At 32.1% G+C, this 23,191-nt stretch overlaps 1 protein-coding gene across 1 annotated transcript; it reads left to right on the plus strand.

Annotated features, from left to right (window-relative positions):
* Positions 1-22,165: 22,165 nt before the first annotated feature.
* On the plus strand, positions 22,166-22,800 carry DFL_005418 (uncharacterized protein; the record flags this gene model as incomplete). Its single annotated transcript, XM_067634676.1, has 4 exons — positions 22,166-22,288; positions 22,353-22,525; positions 22,594-22,727; positions 22,790-22,800. 4 exons carry the CDS (start codon positions 22,166-22,168, stop codon positions 22,798-22,800), a joined length of 441 nt encoding a protein of 146 aa, XP_067489182.1.
* Positions 22,801-23,191: the final 391 nt, after the last annotated feature.

Genomic DNA, 23,191 nt, shown 5'->3' on the forward strand with positions numbered 1-23,191 from the left:
AGCTTTATCTGAGTCAAAAAGTCCCTAAAAGGGCAAGAAAAAGAGAGTTAGAACTCTTAGTTAACCTGAAATTAAACTAAAAAAAACTTCATCAGGAAAAAAACATGTTTCCATCCTGCCATCCTAGCAGAGGAGTTTCCATCGCGCTCCATCCTGTGCCATCTCAGTATTTTTAAGCTATATAATTGGTTTAAAATTCGCTTATTTTTGTTGTGGTTTTTCTTGAACCAATCACATAGCAGAAAAAACCGCGATGGAAACCCCCCTGCTAGGATGGGCAGGATGGAAAAATGTTTTTTTCCTGATGTTGGTAAGCTTTTTAAAGATCCGTTCAGGCCTTCTTGCCTACTTAGATTTTTTTTAAAATCTAAAACTAATATAATTTGTTTATAGACCGGGTTAAGAAACGAATTCGAATTGTTTATAATCCTCCGAGATTAGTACTGAGCTAATTAGTCGAATCAAATACTAATCTTGATGTTTTAGTTACCGAAAATTCGTCAACTGCTTTAATAGATTTCCGATATAATACGGCAGACGTCGTTAAGTTTACTAGTTTACTCAAACAACTAACTTTAGCTAGTTTGAAATTATTCTTCAACGATCTCCTTCAGGTCGGTGAAGAGCTAAAGTCAATCTAGAAGTTCACGAAAAATAGAAAAGTAGAATATAATCTACTAGAAAATAAATCTATGACAACGACCACAATAATTGATGAAGAGACTAATGTAGTTTCTGTTAATATGTATTTGCGTATTAATGTAGTTTCTGCTGATATGCATTTGCGTATTAATGCAGATATTTTGACTTGATTGATTCGTTGTCAAGATTTAAAGATCGTATATTTGATTATAGTTTTTTATAGAGCTAGTGGAGTTGATTTACTATCCCTAGCGCGTCGACTCTGATTTAATGCCCTAGATTTTATTTAATTATATTATATTGAAAGATTAGGTTATTTTTAAACCCTATATATATATTTTATATATTTAGAATGAAAACTACTCGAAACTTACATAACCTAGCTAAAAAAAACTTCAGAACTGCGCTAATTAGTAGTTCGATCAATCAACATTTCCGTATATAATGTTTTTGTGAAATACTAAACTCGTAATAATAGTTTAATAATAAAAATATTATTACTCGATTAAGATCTGCACAGCGCTTTAGCATTTTACTTAAAAAAATATTACATATCATATTTGTCAGGAGACGCTCTCCTAGACGTTCGCCCTAGGCCTACGGAGGTGGTGTCAGGAGACAGTCGTCCTAGACCCACGGAGTGTGGTGTCAGGAAACCGTGATGTTCGTCCAAAGTGGTATCATAAGAGCATGATATCCGAAATACCACACGACAACGCACGACAAACCACGGCTGCCTTCGGCAGGCCTCGAGCCAGATGGATAAGACCACTGTGGTGTGATCTCGGAAGGACATCCTCCGAACGTCCTTCCTCATGTATATAGAATGTGTATATATAGCCACCCTTCAGTGACGACTCGAATCGGCACTGGATAATCTAAGTAACATTCTAAGCACCAAGTTGACCTTACCACCTAAGATACATCGCATCACGCTTCGAGCACCCTCGACAGGCTTCGACAATCGCTAGGAGTTCTTGGTCGAACACGGGGTAATTCTTCTCTGCCGGTATCATTTTCCTACTGTAAAAGGAAACCGGGTACCATCGACCGTCCTCATACTTCTGCGAGAGACAAGCTCCCACTCCTACACCTAAAGCGTCGGTCTCTATACAGGTTAGTAAGTCGAATCAGTAGTACTTAAGTACCTCTTCTAACCTGCGAGTAAATATCTTCTTAAGCCAAATAAAGGCGTCTCGTGCCTTATCATTTTTGTCCCAATCCTATTTCTATTTTTTTTAGTAAAATTCGATAGTAGGGCGGAAATCGTATTATATCGAAAAATAAATCTTCAATAAAAGTTCATAAATCCTAAGAATTGTTAAAGCAATTTAACTTCTATCAAAACCGCTTAATTAATAACGGTATTAACTTTCTCTTTTTCCATCGATAGACCTCGTGTCAATATAATAAATCTCAAAAAGTTTACTTCTTTCTTATAAAAACTGCACTTTTTAACTTTTATATATAAAGATGTTTTACGAAGCTTCTCTAATATTTGCTTAATATATCTTCGATGTTCTTCGAGATTCTTCAAATAAATTAGAATATCATCGAGATAAATTATTACAAATAGTCCCTTAAAATCTCGTAATACTTTATCTATCAGCGCTTAAAAAAACGCTGGTGTATTAATAAGTTCGAATAATATTATCAAGTATTCAAATAATCTATACGACATTTTAAACGCCGTTTTCCATTTCTCTTTTTTTATAATATATATTAGGTTATACGCATCACATAGATCTAGTTTAGTAAATATCGTGACATATCGAAGCATATCGACTAGTTCATCTATTCTCGATAACGAATATCGATTCTTAATAATAATATTATTAAGTCCTTTGTAATCTATACACAGTCGCAACCCTTCGTCCTTCTTTTTTACAAATAGAATAAGTACGCTAGTAAATAACAAGAAGATACGAATAAAGTTCTTTAACCTTATCTTCTTAATATACTTCTTAAAGGCTACGTTTTCCTCTAATAAAAGTCTATATATAAGTCTAAACAGGGGGGTTTAACCTATCTCGAGGAGAATCATATAATTCTATTTTTAATATTTAGGTAATTTATCAGCCTTCTCTAACTCGAATAAATCTATAAATTTCTTGTAGTATTAAAGAACTTTATCTAAATACACAGTTTTCGTTAAAAATTATCGTGAGGTTTCGAACATTTCTAATATCATAATATTTTCTTCGAATTCCTCCCCGAGCTCTTCGTCAATTACTATGCTTATCGTTGCAATAATAGTCGGCCCAATTCAACAAAATACGAACTACTTTATCGTCTAATTAATTGTAAAATTATGTTTATGTAGCCAATTTAATCCTAAAATAATGTCGAACGACTTAATATTAATAATATTAAAAATAATGCTTTCGAAGTAATTTTTAATTAATATAATCATATTTTCGATTATGCTTGAGATGCCTCGAGTTAAAATAATTATACCGTCTATAAATTTTAATCAAATTAATTTTACGAGTTATATTATAAGAGTTCGACTCTTATCGATAAATTTCGAAATTATAAAACAGAAAAAAACTCTATTATTTATAAAAATTTTTATTCAAATTTTCTAGTTACTCTATCTCAAGTATATATTTAAGACGAAATAACTTAATAAATCTCGAAAAAAATTTAAATTATTAATTACTATCGTTATAACGTCCGACAACAAGTAGGTACTCTTGATCTGAGATAATTAAAGTTTTATTACTTTTATTTTTTTTTCTTCTCCTCCTCCTTCTTCTTATTATTCTTCTTACCCTTCTTCTTCTTGTACTTGCTAGAGTTATTTAATATACGCAAATAATCCACAGCTTAATAGTCCTTATTATTGCAGTTAAAACAGAAGTTATTTTTAATATAATAAGCCCTTTCGACTTCTCTTATACGTTTTACGTAATTTATTTGTATTATATTAGAATTATTAACTGCGATAAATAGCGTAGCTATATAAAACAACGTTTTTTACTAAATATTTCCATATCTATTTATAAGTTCTCGCCTATTATAATTATCTATAAAGTTCTTATATTTTAAAGCCTGCTGTACTAGTATTAAAAGAATCTTAAGTTAATTAGTCTCGATATCCTATGTGTTAAATAAGGCTTTTTAAACTTTTTCTATTAACCTTCTATAATAGAGTTGAATAAAGGTCTCTTTAGCCCAGCCTAGAAACTTATTACAAAAAGTCAAAAATCAAATTATATAATTAGGAATCTTCTTAAATCCTTATTTAATTTCGAAAATTATTTTAATAATTTACTCTTTTTTGTTAATTACTCCCTAGTAGTTAAGCAAGATTATTTTGAAGTTAAACTATATCGTAAATTCTTTAAAAATATCGAAGAGCCTTTCTTTTACCTTTGTTATAGTTCGTCTTTTTACAAAAGACTTTACTTAGTCGCTAGTTGAGTTTTTAAATTATATTAAAGTATAATCCACCTTTCTTTAGTTTGTAATAAAAGGACTTTTATTAATTGTAAAATATAATCTTATCTAGTATAAGAAGTTTTATAGCGTCTAACTTTTCCTTTCGAATATTTCTAATAATTGGTATAAGCTTATATATTTGCTTGCGAAAAGTAGTAACTTGTAGCTTTTCGTAATCTATAAATTCTTTACTAGTTATAGCTATAATATAGATATCGAGTCGGCTCGACTCCTTTCTTCTAAGTTCAAGTCTAGTCGACCTAAAATAAAGATGAGCGTTTATTTAAATTCTGCTATTTAAATTATTATCTGAGTAAATTTTAGCTGCACTAGTTCTTCTATTATTAAAAGTTAAGGGGTAGCCGTGCGAAAGAAAGGTATTAGAATACTAGAATTAATAATAATTATGTTTTTATAGATTACTATTCTTTATTCTCTTTCTTCCCTTTTTTATTATATGAATTATACCTGGTTATTGATTATTAGCGCCTAGAACTCTTCTAGCGTTAAAAAGGCGTAAGATAAGGAGTTTATTATTAATAAAATTCGATAAGAGTAAATAAAATACGACTCGCAACAAACGACGAGTTAATATAAATAACTAAATAAAATATAAAGCTACGATGTCTATCGAAACCTATCGAGAGTACTCGAAACGTAATACGATATATCTTAAATAGTAAAATTAACTTAGTACTTAAAATGTTATTTAGATTATCTAATACCGATTCGAGTCGTCACTGAAGGGTAGCTATATATATATATTCTATATATATAAGAAAGGACGTTCGAAAAACGTCTTTTCGAGATTATACTACAGTAATCTTATTTATCCAGCTCAAGGCCTGCCGAAGGCAGTCGTAGTTTGTCGTACGTTGTCATATGATATTTCGAATATTATGCTCTTATGACACCACTTTGAACGAACATCACGATTTCCTGACACCACACTCCGTGGGTCTAGGATGACTGTCTCCTGACACCACCTCCGTAGGCCTAGGGCGAACGTCTAGGAGAGCGTCTCCTGACAATATTTTATATATTAAATTAAAATATCTAGCTTCTTTTTCTATTTCTCTTTAAATAATTATTAGGATATTCGTAAAGTTCTATTATACGTCGACATCGAACCGAGATATCTTTATTATTTTATTAAATCTTTAAAATTTAGTCTTTATTATTAGCTAGTACGTATAATATCTGAACAAGCCTCTGTCATGCCTAGGAAGCCACAGACTAAAAATGCCAAAGTCACTAAAAAACAAATTAAGACTCGGGCAAAAGCGACATATTAGAAACTAGCATTAATAATACTACTAGTAACCCGTATAGAAACTTCGGAAGTCGACATATCCTTTATAATAGAAATAGAGAAGTTTTCAGACTTATCTCAGGAAAATTTAATACGATTACTTTTTAAAACATAATAGCCTGTTTTTATTACTAACCGAAACTAACGAAGTACTAATCCGTCTTCATTCTCTATTCACCTTTTATATAAGAACTAATTTTTTTCAAAGCTATTTTAAATAATCCGGTAGAAGCGGATACGAAGCCTCCAGCAGAACTAACAAACCAGGTAAAGGCAGACACAGAGCCTATAGCAAAATCAGCAGAACCAGCAAAACCACAAAAGACTTTAATAGAGTCACTCACAATTCCGACATTTCAACAACATCAATTAGAGAAAAAGACGGGACATCGTTTATTAGAAAAATCAAGTAAGTTAATATTTAAATAATTCTTTTATTTTCATATAGGCCCGTACTGAACTGATATAAGCAGATTCAAATCTAACAACAGTCACTCGAGTAGCATTTAAGGTCTTTAGTATTATACTATCTCAATCCATTTCTTAATCAGGTTGTACGGAACTATTCAAGACAGCCTCGATCGTAAATCGTTCTCGTAAAAATCGAATTAAGACGACGAACATTCCATCGATATATACCGAATATTTTAATTTTATTTGCATAGATTTTTATATCTATTACATTACAAAAAATCTATTTTCGAACATTAAAGAGGTTCGGGATATTTAAAAGCAGATATTTACTTCTCGTAATCTTACTTCGACCTCTTTTTTAAAATTAGTTTAAATACAAATTAAACAGTTTCTTTCAAATTTTCGAGATCATATAATAAACGCTGCTCGAAAAATTATCAAGTCTAAATATATCCTCCCCTTCTTTATACCGGCTCGAGCAGAACGAGTCAAATATCTTTTAAAAAAAAACAAATTTCTTTCTAAGAACATCAGGAAAAAAACATGTTTCCATCCTGCCATCCTAGCAGGGGAGTTTCCATCGCGCTCCATCCTATACCATCTCAGTATTTTTAAGCTATATAATTGGTTTAAAATTCGCTTATTTTTGTTATAGTTTTTCTTAAACCAATCACATAGCAGAAAAAACCGCGATGGAAACCCCCCTGCTAGGATGGCAGGATGGAAACATGTTTTTTTCCTAATGAAGGATTTCTGAGATATAAATCAGCTAAATATTTAAAATCGCAGCGATTCTATACTAACCTTAGCAGAAGCCGAGTCTACTATTATTCTCTTCTTTAATTATACCTCAAATACTGATTCGATATTTCTATAATATTTCTAATAGTTATTAAGTTAAAAATCCGACGTTATATCAAAAAATAAATAATATCACTATCTCCTAAATCGCTATAGTTTTATAAAGAGTTTTAAAAAGACTCGAAATCGATACTGTCGATTCAAATTATATTTTAAAATCTTTAAATAGACAACGTAAGTAGAATTCACCTATTCATAGAGATACGAGACTGACGCAAAGCCACTTCAGACCAATACATAATCTATTTAGAATTCTGAAGAACTCGTCGAGAATTATATCAAATCAATATTATATCGATGCTATTAATATCGATCAAGCAGAAATTAAACACATTCGAAGTCTTCAAAAACAAGCATTACGTCGTTAGCATTCCAGAGAATACCCAAGAATCATTAAATATAAAGGATATGTCAGGAGACGCTCTCCTAGACGTTCGCCCTAGGCCTACGGAGGTGGTGTCAGGAGACAGTCGTCCTAGACCCACGGAGTATAGTATTAGGAAACCGTAATATTCGTCTAAAGTGGTATTATAAAAACATAATATCCGAAATATTACACGATAACATACAATAAACTACGGCTGCCTTCGGCAGGCTTCGAACCAAATAGATAAGACTATTATAATATAATCTTAGAAGGACGTTCTCCGAACGTCCTTCCTCATATATATAAAATATGTATATATAACCATTTTTTAATAACGACTCGAATTAGCACTAGATAATCTAAGTAACATTCTAAATACTAAGTTAACTTTATTACTTAAGATATATCGCATCACGCTTTAAGCACCCTTAATAGACTTTGATAGATATCGTAGCTTTATATTTTATTTAGTTATTTATATTGACTCGTCGCTCGTTGCGAGTTATATCTTATCTACTCTTATCGAACTTTATTAATAATAGACTTTTTATCTTACGTTTTCTTAACGTTAGAAGAGTTCCAAGCGCTGATAACCGATAACCAGGTATAATTCGTGTAGTAGGAAAGGAAGAAAGAGAATAAAGAATAACAGCTTATAAAAACGTAATTACTATTGGTTTTAGTATCTTAGTATCTTTTTTTTGTATGGCCACCTTTTAACCTCTAATAATAGAAGAATTGGTGCAGTTAGAATTTGTCTAGATAGTAACTTAAATGGTAGAGTTTAAATAAACGCTTATCTTTATTCTAGGTTGACTAAGCTTGAATTTAAGAGAAAAGAGTCGAGCCGACTTGATATTTGTATTATAGTTATAGTTAGCAAAGGACTTATAGGTTATAGAAAGCTATGAGTTACTGTTTTTTGCGAATAGATATGCAAGTTTGTACTGACTATTAGGAACGTTCGAAGGAAAAAGTTAGACGTTGTAAAACTTTTTATATTAGATAAGATTATATTTTGTAGTTAATAAAGGTCCTTTTATTATAAACTGAAGAAAGGTAGATTATGTCTTAATATAATTTAAAGACTTAGTTAACGACTGAGCGAAACCTTTTGTGGAGAGATGAATTATAACAGAGGTAGAAAAAAGGTTTCTTAATATCTTTAAAGAGTTTATGATATAGCTTAACTTTGAAATAACTTTGCTTAATTACTAAAAAGTAGTTAACGAGAAAGAGCGAATTACCAAAGTAATTTTCGAGATTAAATAAAAATTTAAGAAGATTTCTGATTATATAATTCGATTTTTAATCTTTCGTAATAAGCTCCTAAGTTAGGCTGAAGAGACCTTCGTTTAACTTTATTATAAAGAGTTGATGGAGAAGGTTTAAAGAGCTTTACTTAGTACGTAAAGTATCGAAATTAATTAATCTAAGATTCTTTTAGTACTAGTATAGTAAGCTTTAGAATATGAGAGCTTTATAAATGGTTATAGCAAGCGAGAACCTATGAATAAATACGGAAATATTTAGTAAGAAACGTTGTCTTACACAGCTACGCTATTTATTGTGGTTAATAACTCTGATATAATGCAAATAAATTACGTAAAATGTATGGAGGAAGTTGAAAGAGCTTGCTGTATTAAAAATAACCTCTGTTTTAACTACGGTAGTAAGGACCACTAAGCTGTGGACTATTTGCGCATACTAAATAACTCTAGTAAGTACAAGAAGAAGAGGGGTAAAAAGAATAACAAGAAAAAGAAAGAGGAGAAAAGAAAAGAGTAGAAGTAATAAAATTCTAGTCGTTTTAAGTTAAAGATATCTATTTATTATTGGATATTATAATGGTAGTAATTAATAATCTAAGCCTTTTTCGAGACTTATCGAGTTATTTCGTTTTAAACATATGCTTAAAATAGGGTAACTAGAAAATTTAAGTAAGAATTTTTATAAATAGTAAAGCTTTTTTTTATTTTATAGCTTCGAGATTTATCGATAAGAGTCGAATTTTTATAGTATAACTTACGAAATTAATTCGATTAAAATTTATAAATGATATAATTATTTCAGCTCGAGATATCTCGAGCATAACTGAAAATATAACTATGTTAATTAGAGATTACTTCGAAAACATTACTTTTAATATTATTAATATTAAGTTGTTCGACGTTATTTTAGAACTAAATTGGCTGTATAAGTATAATTCTACGATTAATTGGATAATAGAGCAGCTCATATTTCATCGAACTAGGCCGATTACTATTATAACGATAAATATAGTAACTAGCGAAGAGCTTAAAGAGGAATTTGAAAAAAGTATTATAATATTAGAAATATTCGAAATTCTATAATAACTTTTAATAAAAACTGTGTATCTAGATAAAGTCCTTTAATATTATAAAAAATTTATAGATTTATTCGAGTTAGAGAAAACTGATAAGCTACTTAAATATTAAAAATAAGATTATATAATTTTTCTTGAGATAGATTAAACCCCTTCGTTTAGACCTGTATATAAACTCTTATTAGAGGAAAACGTAGCTTTTAAGAAGTATATTAAGAAGATAAGGTTAAAAAATTTTATTCGTATTTCTTCGTTATCTACTAGCGCACCTATTTTATTTATAAAAAAGAAAGACAGAGGGTTATAACTGTATATAAATTATAAAAAACTTAACAATATTATTATTAAAAATCAATATTTGTTATTAAAAATAGACGGATTAATCGATATATTTCGATATACTACAATATTTATTAAACTAAACTTACGCAATATGTATAATCTAATACGTATTACAAAGAGAGAGAAATAGAAAACAGCGTTTAAAATATTATATAAATTATTTAAATACTTAATAATACTATTCAGACTTATTAACATACTAATGTCTTTTTAAACGCTAGTAGATAAAATATTATAAGATTTTAAAAAATAGTTCATAATAATTTATTTTAATGATATCTTAATTTACTTAAGGAATCTCGAGGAATATCGAAAGTATATTAAGTAAGTATTAAAAAAGCTTTATAAAGTATTTTTATATATAAAAACTAAAAAATATAGTTTTTATAAGAAAGAAATAAACTTTTTGGGATTTACTATATTAATACGAGGTTTATCGATAAAAAAAGAAAAAGTTAATATTATTATTAATTAAATAATTTTAATAAGAATTAAACTATTTTAATGATTTTTGGGATTTATAAATTTTTATTGAAGATTTATTTCTTGATATAGTACGATTTTCGCTTTATTATTAGATCTTACTAAAAAAGGATAGAAATGGGATTGGGATAAAAATAATAAGGTATAAGATGTCTTTATTTAACTCAAAAAGATATTTACTTATAGGTTGAAAAGGGTATTTAAGTATTATTAATTCGATTTATTAACTTGTATAGAGATTAACGTTTTAGGTGTAGAAATAAGAGCTTATTTTTTGTAGAAGTACGAGGACAGTTGATGGTACCCAGTTTTTTTTTATAGTAGAAAAATAATATCAATAAAGAAGAATTATTTTGTATTTGACTAAGAACTTCTAGTAATTATCGAAGTGTTATGAGAATAATCGCTATATTTTAAAAAGACTTAGTTTTAAATTATAATTTATAGTGATTATAAAAGCTTAATGTACTTTACTACGTCGAAGAAACTTAGCGTTAAGCAGGCTCGCTGGGCGGAAGAACTAGTAAAACTTGACTTTAAGATTTAGTATTATCTAAGGGAAGAAAACGTAGTGATAAACGCCTTTTTAAAGCGTTTTGACTACGAATTGGTGGGAGAGGAAGAGGATTTACTTTCTCCGCTATTAAAAAAAGGTTAATTAGTAGTTATGATTTGAAAAGTTTCGATGAAGACTATCGGATTTATAGTTGTAGCTTTTATATTTATTATCAAAACGATTAAGAACGAATATCTACGAGACGTTAAGATTTTAAGGCTTATAGAAAACTTAAAAGAAGATAAAACGGAGTATATTAAAGGGTATAAACTCTAAGAAGATAATGTGCTTATGTTTAAAAGTCATTTAGTTATTTCGAATAACTTCGAGCTAAAGAAGAAGATTATGAAAAGTATATACGATTCGCTATTTGTTAATTATTTTAGTAAAACTAGAACCCTAAAATTGTTTAGTAAGAATTATTATTTTTCAGGTTATATCGCCTTTGTATATCGATATGTATCGAATTATAACGTGTGTTAACGAAATAAGATAGTCTGAGTATAGAAAGTAGGGAAGTTTTTATTATTAGAACTTCTTTAAATTCTATAAGAGTCGATATTCCTTGACTTTATTATAAAATTACTAAAATCTAAAGATTTATTTATAGAAAAGGATTTATTAGAATACGATATAATTCTAGTTATGGTGGATTGACTTTTTAAGTACGTTTACTTTATTTTATATACGAGAGAATTGTTAGTAAAAAAGCTAGTAAAATTTTATATACGATATTTGATAAAAAAAAAAATTTTGAAGAATTTTGTCTCAGACTGTAGAAGGTAGTTCGTAGCTAAATTTACGAAAGCGTTATATAAAGCTTTGAACGTTAAAGGTTAATAAAACATAACTCACCACTTAGAAATAGATAGGTAGACGGAAAGAATAAACAGTATATTAGAATAATACTTACAAAATTTCTATAATTACTTTTAAAATGATTAAATACTCTTACTATTGTTTATAGCTTTTATATATAATAATACTTATCAAGCTATTATTAGAATATTATCCTTCAAAGCGAAGTATAGATATGATGCCCGAAGCGACTCGACCTATACTGTATCGATTAAAGTATCTACGGTAGCGAAAAGGCTAAAATATTTAACGAAGATTTATAAAGCTTATTAAATAAAAATATTACAAGTTTAGAACGATTAGGTAAAATATGCCAATAAATTTCGAAAAATTATGTTAGAATATAAGGTAAAGAAGAAGGTTCTTTTATTAAATCAATTTATAAAAACTAGTCACTTGTTAAAGAAGTTAGAAACGAGATATTTTAATACGTACGAGATTACAGAAATCGTAGGATCTTAAGCTTATAGATTTAAGCTATTAGCTTTAATAAAGAATTATAATATCTTTCATGTATTGTTATTAAAATTATATATGATTAATAAGCTTCACTTGAGCCCCCCCGAACTACCTAGTATTGAGGTAAAAGGGTATAAAGAATAAATAGTTAAAAAGATTCTAGTTGAAAAAATGTAGAAAAAAGGATTTAGGTTAAAGCGAAAGACTAAGTTCTTCTTTGTTAAATAAAAGAAATAGTTAGAAATTGATAATTTGTAAAAACCCAAAGAAAATCTATAAAATATAGAGGAAGCTATCAAGAAATTTCGAAGAACTATAAATCTTTTTGAATAATAAGACTTCTAAGGGTCTATAGATTCAACTAAATATACAAAAAACTATGATAAAACGCACTATAAACTAACAAGTATATACAATAAACTTAAAATATACAAGTTTTAAATATAAAAAGTTTAAAAATTATCCTTTATAAAATACTTAGAAATTATAATGTATACTGAATCTCTACGAGAAGCTACTAATAATAGTAGTACTTCTTAATATAACCTAAAATATGAAGATAAATTAAAGCTCTACCTCTTTGTATATTCCTGCATAAAAGTCCGCTAACACCCTTATTAACCCTAGGAAGAACCACAGGAGGAATTATAGAAAAAATTATAAAAAAAGGAAGAACTATAGGAGTAAAAGTCAAGTTTTCCTTTATTATAGTAAGTCGATTTAGAATGCTTCTAGGCGTAGAAGCGTTTAAAGAGCTATTAATATTTTAAAACAAGTTCTTAAACGCGACTATTTAAGCGGCGTGAGGGTAAGAAGCAGAAGAAGCGGTTAGAAAAAAAAGAGAAGGAGGAGTAATACTTATAGCAAAAATAATAACATATAGATTCGGTATGATAACTAAAGAAAAGATACCCGCTAAAATAATAATAACTCTACTAAAAGAATTAAAGTCGTACTTAAAAAAGATATGTTAATTTGTAAAGATATGAATCGTAACATTATGTAAAACGAATATAATTAATCAAAGAACTGCAGTCCTATTAAGAAAAAGAAAGAAAGCATTTGTAAGATGCTGAGGTACCGCGGCTAAAGTCTTAATTATATAAGCAGAAGCTGTATTCGAAAAACTATTTCGATAAGTAACTTTTTTAATCAAGCAGTAATTATACTTTTTATTATTATCTGCGTAATATGCTGTGCTACTTAGACAACAGCTGGCGTAAAGTGTTACTAGTAGAGAATTGTTATTAATAGTAGCGGCTTTAGCGATTATAACTAACTGATTTTAAGTTAATGTAGTTCGTCCAGCCATCTCGAGGTATATCGTAGAAGGGAGGAGCGAAGGAGTTAAAGACTAAAAATTTTTTTTTTTTTTTTTTTAACCGACTTAAGGAAGTTAGTGGAAGGAACTTGTAGAAAATAAATATAACAAAAATCGAAGACCTACGGAAAAAATTTATAAAAAAGATTTTATTCTTTAAAAAAAAAAGCAAGGATACAAGAGAAGTTGAGTCTACACAAGAAACGTTAATAATAAACAAAAGCAGTATATATGCGGAAATTTCTATAATATAGAAACTAGATATAGTAGTAAAAAAAAAAGAGAAAGAAGAATTCTTATATTTTAGAAGAAAAAGAAAATAATTTATTCTGCTAAAAAAGTACGAGAACCTTCGGCAATAAAACAAATTCTTTATTCATTGTGATATCGCTACCCGTAAAATAAACTTTATATCTACAGAAAAATGTATGCTATTATAGTATAAATATTTAAGCTTTAGAATAATTACCCCTCAATATCTGTCGAGAGGAGGAATTACCTTAACTACGAATTTATAAAATTATAGATTTTTAGACGCCTACGAAGAAGAGTCCCTCGACCAAGTACGAGAAAAATAAAATTCATATAATTATAAACAAGCTATAGAATAGTTATATTTATTTTCTTTGTTTAACAGGAGTATATATTAACACCCCAGATTACAACAGTATTAAACGAAACAATTAGCCTAAAAAAGCTTAGCGCTATATATCGTAGCAGCTCAGCTAAGCTACTACGTTACGGGGTCAACCATATTATATAAGCAACCTCTGGAAGCTGACGAATAAGTCGTACAATACTAACATATATCGATAGATGGAAAAAGGACTTGAAGAAATCTTCGTCTTATAGGAAGAAAATATCAGGAAACGCTTTTTTAAACGTTCGCCCTAAGTCTACGGAGGTAATATCAGAAGATAGTTATCTTAGACCTACGGAGTATAGTGTTAAGAAACCGTAATATTCGTTCAAAGTAGTATTATAAGAGCATAATATCTGAAATACTATATAATAACGCATGATAAATTACGGCTGCTTTCGGCAGGCCTCGAGCTAAATAGATAAGACTACTGTAGTATAATCTCGGAAAGACGTCCTCTGAATGTCCTTTTTTATATATATAGAATATATATATATAACCACCCTTTAGTAACGACTCGAATCGGTACTAGATAATCTAAGTAATATTTTAAGTACTAAGTTGACCTTACCATCTAAGATACATCACATCACGCTTCGAGCACCCTCGACAGGCTTCGATAGACATCGTAGCTTTACAGGATACTTTAGTTTTACAAATTAAAAAAAATATTAAATTAGTAAAAAGTACCGACAACTTATAAGAGACCCGTACAAATCTAGAAAATACTATTAAAGATTTTTAAAAAACTAATACATCTTCCCCTCTTTCCTTTCATTCTGAACTTAATACCCTTAACTAAATCATTAATTTCTTATTTATTTAATAATATTATAGCCCTGTATATATCTTTCCCGTCACGAAACGTGCAGTCTGATTCTTATAAAATATCCGACTAAAAAGTTTAATATTTATTGTAATTTTTTCAACCGTATTTTTATTATCTCAAATAGTCGTATACAGTGCCTCCGTAGATTCGAACAAAACGCGTCCGATAAAGATTATTTTTGAGATAGAAACCGTTCTTTAGAATATAAACTGTTTTTTAGAATAGAAACCACTCCATTCGATACAAGCTCTTCTTAGAATAGAACGGGCTCCTTAAAATAGAAAGGGCTTTTTAGAATAAAAAGGACTCCTTAAAATAAAAAGGGCTTCTTAGGATGGAAAAGCTCCACCCGAAAGGCAGGTTTCTATCCTGCCCATCTTGCCCATCTTGCCTTAGGATGGGCAGGATGGAGCAGGATAGAAATGTGTTTTTTTCCTGATGAAGTTAATTTAACTATTCAAGAATTAACGAATTCGAATGAGAATCTCGATGGTATTCAAATTAATGTAGAAACATTTTTCGGTTTTACTGCCGTCATATAGAATCAATCGACTGACGTTTTCGATCAAATCTCAAACTATACAATGTCAGCTATAAATAACTGGATTCTGGACTCTGGAGCGTCTAAGTCATATACAATGAAAAAGTCAGAAATTTAAGACTATAAACGTCTTGACACAGCGATTAAAATCAAAATCGCCAATAATCAAGTGATATATAGCTACGGTAAAGGATACGTATCTATTACACCCTATCTAAGAGTTTTAGTTTACTGGGTTCCAAAGATAACCAGACGACTACTTTCAACAAATACATTGCGTTAACTTGACTATATTATCGTTTTCAACAACTCGGTTAATATATTCGACAAAGACGAAAAGTTAGTTGTAACCGCAGAATATACTTAATATAGAATGCCTGAAATACAGGCAATGCTTGCAATAATAGAAACCTTCAATGAAGATGATAATATAATCGAAAACGCTTTTTAATGGGATATAGAATCGATAAACGACAATCTTAATTCATCGAACAATATATACGACAAAAATAATCATCAACAATAAAATTGACTACCAAAGGACAAGTCTACCGAAGAGTTTCTTTAGTGGTATAAAAGACTGGGACACGCGAATTATCAAAGTCTCTATAATTTACTTACGTCTTACGGTTATAAAATTACAGTTAATCTCAAAGAACTACTTATTTGTACGACATGCGTACTTACTAAGAAAAGAATATAATATAATCGACAACCGCAACTGCGTAGCGAACAATCATAGGAATATATTTATACAAATATAGCCGGGCCATTTCCAGTCAGCAAAGGAGGATCGAAATACTTTTTCGCTTTTATCGACGACCATTCTTGATATACGTATATAAGAACTCTAAAAACTAAAGGTGATGTGCTCTCAGCTTTCAAAAGATTTATAGCATACTTGAAGGCTTAAACGTGGAATAGCAAAACGGTCACCGTCAGACGTTTTCGTTGCGATAACGGATCAGAATTCAATAATAAGTTGTTTAGAAGCACATTAGCCGCATACGATATTCGATATAAATTATCACCGTCATATCATCACGATAGCAATGGAGTTGCAGAACGTCGCATAGAATTAATATATCTGATGACAACTGCTTTACTTCATCAAACTAATCTTCTAACAGAATTTTGGGATAAAGCAGTTATTACTGTAGTATATATTAAAAATCGTTTACCGGCGAAGAGTCTCGATGGAAAAACACCTTGAGAGGTTTTATATAGCAAGCAGCCTAAAATTCGATATATGAAACCTTTCGGTTATCAAGCTTTTTATCGAATATCGTCAGACATCAGAGAAACAAAATTTAGTCTTCGAGCTAAAGAGGCTATTTTTATAGGCTACGTTAACACCTCAACTAGTTTATATAAGATATGGAATAGTAAGCATTTTAGAATTGAAAAAGATCTAACGTGAAATAAGCGAGTATATCCTTCGCTCAATAAACAAATAATTGAGACGACCGAAGACGTTGCGCAAATACGAGCACAAGAAAAAGTCGTTCCTCAATTATCAGAGACTGCCGCACCTTATATAAATGATGATGAGCTAGGTCAAGCTTATAAAAAGTTGACTAAACAAGAAGAACGTTCACGATTGTTAATACATAATCAACCGTCATTTATAGACGGTGGGGTAGTCGGTGGGAGTAAGCCAATAAGGTCACTTTCGACTAAACAAAACCTATCATCGAGCACGAATGTCGATGAAGAAATTAATATATTTAGCAGAAATATCGATGAAGAAGCTGACCAAAACTTATCGAGCATAAACGTCGATAAAGATAACGTTGAAATAGATAGCAACGATTTAAATATCCAATTAACAAGAGAGAAGCTCGGTGACGATCGAGAAATCACTTCCGTTGATGCATTAAAAAATCAGAATTCAGCTCAAAAAGTGAATTCTATAAAATCTTCTCAAAAAAGCGTTAAACAGGTCAAAATATATGTACCAAGATCGAGAACACATAGCGGCCGCATTACAAAGCTAAGTAAAAGATGGGCCATGCTGACAATACAAGACGATTTAACAATAGAACCAAAGTCGTATCACAAAGCTGTCTCTCAGTCAGACGCAAAACAGTAAAAGCAAGCTATCGAAGACGAGCTTTAATCTTATGAGAAGAACAAATCTTTCATGATAACAAAGCTTCCTAAAGATGCCAGAGCACTAGCATACAAGTAGATATTTAAGATTAAGCCAAGCACAGACAGCCGAAACAAAGCTGCAGTCAAATATAAAGCAAGACTAGTTATCCGCGGAGACTTGCAACCGAGAATAGATCTTAAAACGTATGCGCTTATCGTTAAGCTCACTACTTACCGTATACTTATGACGGTGGTAGCTATGTTCAATCTAGAACTACATTAAATAGATGTTAAGACAGCCTTTCTATTCGCATCTCTGGATTAAATAATATATATGGAATTGTTAATAGGATATAATCGAAATATACCTTCGAAACTTAAAAATCCAGTACTAAAGCTGAACAAGGCATTGTATGGATTAAAACAGGCATCAAGAGCGTAAAACGTCGACATCGATAAGTATCTTCGATCTATTGACTTTCTACCCACGACTGAAGACGAGAGCCTTTATATTAATCGAGAACTTAATGCAATTATCTTATTATATGTTGATGATCTGCTTATAGCAGCATTAAATATAACAATCATCAACGATATTAAAGAAAAATTGAAGAGTAAATACGCGATAACAGATCTAGGAGAAGCGAAGTCCTTTCTCGGTATTTATATAGAAAGAAATCGACAGAATCTTTCGATCAGACTGCATCAATTAACAATAATCGAAGGCATACTACGGCGATACAAAATACATAACTACAATCCCAGTCACATACCTTTAAATAATACGTTAAGCTGGACCTTAGATAACACTCAATCGCTATTATCTATCGGTATAAATTAGTATCAGCAACTAGTGGGACAATATATGTATCTTATAGTTTCGACGAGATCGGATCTCGCTTTTACTATAAGACGATTATCTAAATTTATAGCTTCATCGATAGAAAAGCACGGCATAGTAGCGAAATCTATACTTCGATATCTACAAAAGATAAAAACTATAGATTTACTACTAGGAGGAAATACAACTACTTCTTTAACACTTAAAGATTATAACGACGCAGATTAAGCTAAAGACTTAGATGACCGAAAATCAACTAGCGGTCATATATTTTTCCTTAACGAAAGCTTGATTCAGTAAAAATCTAAGAAATAGACGATTGTCACTAATGGAACCTGGCACTTAGAATATATAGCTACTTCAAAAGCCGCTAAAGAAGCATTATAGCTTAAACGTTTACTTATTTCGATAAAGCTCAAAATTTCAACTCCACAGTTATATATCGACAATACAGCCGTAGAATAATTAGCGGTAAATTCCAAATCACACAACAGAACGAAGCACATTAACGTCAAATATCATCTTATTAGAGATCAAGTCAATCGCAAGAAGATTACGATTCATCGAGTATCAAGCGAAGACAATACTACAGACATATTAACAAAAGTACTTTCTAAAGTTAAATACTAGAAACACGTTACCGATATGCATATGCGATAAACTCTTATAGTTAAAGCTGTACTCTTTTTCCTACTACTAAGCTTTTCACCCACGAAGGTGTTTTTACTTATAGAAAGTTTTAATAAAGCAGTTCACTTGATAAAGGTTTATTTACGGTTATTTTGCTTAGTAGGAGAAGAGAAAAACGATATATATTAAAAATAAAATTAAATATAACAAAATACTAGAATTTAGACCCAAAATAAAGAAAGAGAGATCAAAAGCAAAGAAAAGTTAGGCTATCAAAAGGCCAGCTACGCTAAAACTAACACCTAAAGTAGCACCACTCGGAGATGTATCGTCGTCAAAATCAAAAGAATCCTAACGAGAAGGTAAGTCGGCTAGAAGATCTAAACCTTCCCAATCTTCGTCCTTTACTACACTAGCCTCTCACTCTTTAGGAACGATAAAGTTTTTATCTTCCTCCTCTTCTTCTTCCTCATCATTACCGCCGGCTGAAGCGTTAGTCGCGGTATCCTTCTTCTTCCGACCGAAGATACGCGATAGTCTAACGCGCCTTTTCTTCGTTGCCACACCCTTTTTAGTCGCCTTGACTTTATTTCCAGCACGAGAACGGGCGGACTTTAGTAGAACTACGGATATAAATTGTACACCGCGACAAGTACGTCAGTTAATAATACAATTACCGTACTTCTTAGCCGACTCCTCTTTAAAGCCTAAGTTAGTTATTGATATTAGCGCGCGATTAAATCTAAAAGTTATAAGCGATACGTATATGCGGTTATACCTTTACAATATCTAAAAGGGCTAAGACCTTGTCTGCAATTAGTACAGTCCCTTTTAGACTTGTAGCTATTGCTTTGTATGGCCCAACCTATAGCTTAAATCAGATCGAAAACTACTTGCGATAAACGAAACGACTTACTCTTTTTGAAGGAAGTATTATACTTCCAAGACCGAAGACGACCGAAGGAAACATTATGCCGTAAATTAATACGACAAGTAAAGCTTTTAAGCCCTATACTAGCTAGATTCTTGTTTAACAGCATTACCGCATCTAAATTACGATTAAGTTAACTACTAAATCTATAAAAAGAAGAAAGATCGTATACATCACTCGTTTTTAGACTTATTATGTTCGTCGTCTAAATCCGGACCCACCGAAGCTTCGTCATTATTAGCTTTTTTATTTGTCTCTAATTTCCTTTTACCTTTATCCTTCTTATTTTTATCAGAAGGTTTTTTCGGTGGCATTATTTTTAACAGAAAAGTATTTACGGTTGAAATTTTCAAAAGAGACTTTAGAATATTTAGGAAAGATAAAGAAAATAGATTTACAAAACTAGAAAATGGTCTCTTTATACTAGAAAAAGAGAGCCAGCCAGTTAGGCTATGCTAGTAACTACCAACGAGTAATGCTTGCGGTCTAGAAGCCAACATTCTTTGTTTAAATATTCATGTTGTATAAGTTATAAGCCATTTTAGGAAATTAAATGGCTTGGTGGGAGTGTTAGAAGTCATGCTTTTAGCACATCACGTGTTTACCTGATTATGTAATTAGTCTACTCTTGGCAGCTATCTGGCCTATTTCACCGTCTACAGGCTTCGGTGGATTCTAGGGGAGATTAAAAACCTAATAGGAGAACACAGTTTTTCAACAGTTGTGTCGGTATCCTCATGTTACCCCAGCAACACGCCAAACCAAAGTTGCCGAGACTCAACACATTCATATTTTGCAACAAAAGGTCAGCATGCAACACTTGAAGCACTCTCGATCCTTAGCTTTAGCACAGCCGTCAACATCTATAGCATTTCTGCGGGATGCAAACCCCGTTCATCTTAAAGAGTACTAGCTGCTCACTAAGTAGAATATGCTTCTTAATTATATTGTGCCCAATAGGGCCAGTCTTTTCCTTATGAGTTCGGGCTACTTCAATTGTAAGGATATAGCGACACAAAGCGTGACCTACTCGGAGATTGTCGTTTGAGAAGGCGAGGATGACGAGCAAGCCGCTAGAAAACCTGATCACGAAGACCTAGAGAAGATATCTGCGGGAATACGTATTAAGACGATAATAATTAGGATTGTGAACTTTATCGGATTTGTGAAACTGTTGACCTATTCATTAAATTTGATTTAGAATCTCTTGAAATTTACAGATATTTGATTGGGAAGTCGGGCTCTCGTCCGAATATTGTCAGAAAGCTATAGTTGAGCACCCGGCCGGTCATACTACACATAGATCATAAAATATAGACAGAACAACTGAGGTGAGGGCACGTAGTACGATAGTGGAGGCCCGTTCGAATTCAGGCCATGGCTCCAAGTTTAGACCAAAAGCTCTCTTCTCCAGATAGTACTCTAATCTACTTAATTATAACGTTATATATCCCGAATATTTCTTCGACACTGTTGAATTACATAAGCAGCTATGCGGCTAAGCCTGGTCAGGCTGAACTGTTTCAGATGCCCGCCTTGCCGAACTCCGATATATAAATTGCCAACACAGCCTCGAAAACCTTGGTTGCAGTTACCGAAACAGCCTTTTCAACAATTGAATAGAAGATATTGAATACATCGAATGCATGAATTGCACTGATATCCTTGTTTGGTGCCCGATACTAAAGATAGGTTTCAGATTTTAAACACTGTACCGTGATCCAGGATGCGGGGTAGTCATATCTACACGTGCTACACTCAAGATACCAGTATCAAGGTATCACAACTAAACCAACCACCTCAGCCGCGCCACGCAATAGACATAACGACAAAGAAGATGCGACGAATGAGATAGATTTCTTTTCCGATATCCGGTGAGCTATGCACCGATCGGGCAACTCAAAACGAAGCCCAGCTGCCAAGGAAGCCGGCAAGGGCTGGAAACGCAACGCGAGTAGGATCTTCCGTTCCGACTGCGGGACGAGCAGGGCCGGTGCCATCCCGATTGGCTGTAGATGCATCGTCGTATTACGAATTCCATGTTATTTTAAGAGCAAAAACATGCGCCAAGCTGAGCTCATGGGGATACCAGATGTCGTGTTCTGTGAGTACCCCGCACAGCGAGTATGTATAAAAACCGAATGATGTTCATTCAAGCTTCTGGCTAAGCACGGTTCCTCAAAAACTTGTCGATCAAACTAAATCACTTTATATCCTGAACTTTTATTCTCTTAAGCAAATTCTACTACAAAAATGGGCCTCGAAAACGGTCGCTATAGAATCGTCAATGTCCATAGCGGCACCGCCATCGATGCATCGGGCAGCGAGGAAGGGGTTGTTCATGGTTGGGAAAAACACGATGGCCCTAACCAACATGTAGGCTCCTCGATTTGACTTCTTCAATATAGTCTCAAGAGCTAACACGCTAGCTTTATGGTAGTGGATTGTTTCAGAAAATGATGGCAAATGGGAGATTCGCAATTTTGCCTTCGGTCTCTTTTTGAGACCTACCAGCGAGAACCACAGTGACATTACTGACGGAACTCCACTCATTATCTCTGACAGCCCTTATGGTTGGCATGTTTACGATGACGAGGATGATGACACCTACCGGTAGACTTCTTCAACCACCTAAATGATAATTGCGCAAGTACCCTAACAATTACTCTTGGGTATCCAAGTCTCTATGTCCCCGAATTCCATCGACCCATTAACATCGATCTAGCTGAGGGAGGAAACCCACGAAACGGCACACCAATTCTTCTCTGGGGGAAGATTGACGACGGCCGCAATCAAGTTTGGAGATTCGAGCGACGCAAGTTCACCACATTCCAATAATTTCTGTTGTCTTCCATTATACTAACATTAAAGAAACAGTCGACGATTAGATCACTTAACGAACAACGTTGCTGGGATTACGTACACCCGGTTGAAATTCGTAGAACTCGATTTGAATGTATTTAACGCTCGTTTCTATATGACAGGAATATAAATCGCACAATAGCTCCCACTTCACAATTATATCATACTTGCAGACGGCGAGATACTTAGCCGCGAATATAATTCCATATACGCTCTGAGTTATTAACTGAGGATATGCTCGGCTCTTCGAAGCTCTGCACTTTGGCACCTCCTAATTTCTTCCACGCCGATAACGCATGACAACATTGTATTTTATCATACCGATATGTCGAATTCTCTCAGTTTGTCAGGGGAAGGATCCCGGGATGTGCTTCCTGTCCCATGTTTAACTGGTCCGGACGCCCGACGCTAATGCCT

The sequence above is a fragment of the Arthrobotrys flagrans genome, assembly GCF_004000055.1.
Source record: "Arthrobotrys flagrans strain CBS H-5679 chromosome Unknown unitig_9, whole genome shotgun sequence".
Taxonomy (NCBI): domain Eukaryota; kingdom Fungi; phylum Ascomycota; class Orbiliomycetes; order Orbiliales; family Orbiliaceae; genus Arthrobotrys; species Arthrobotrys flagrans.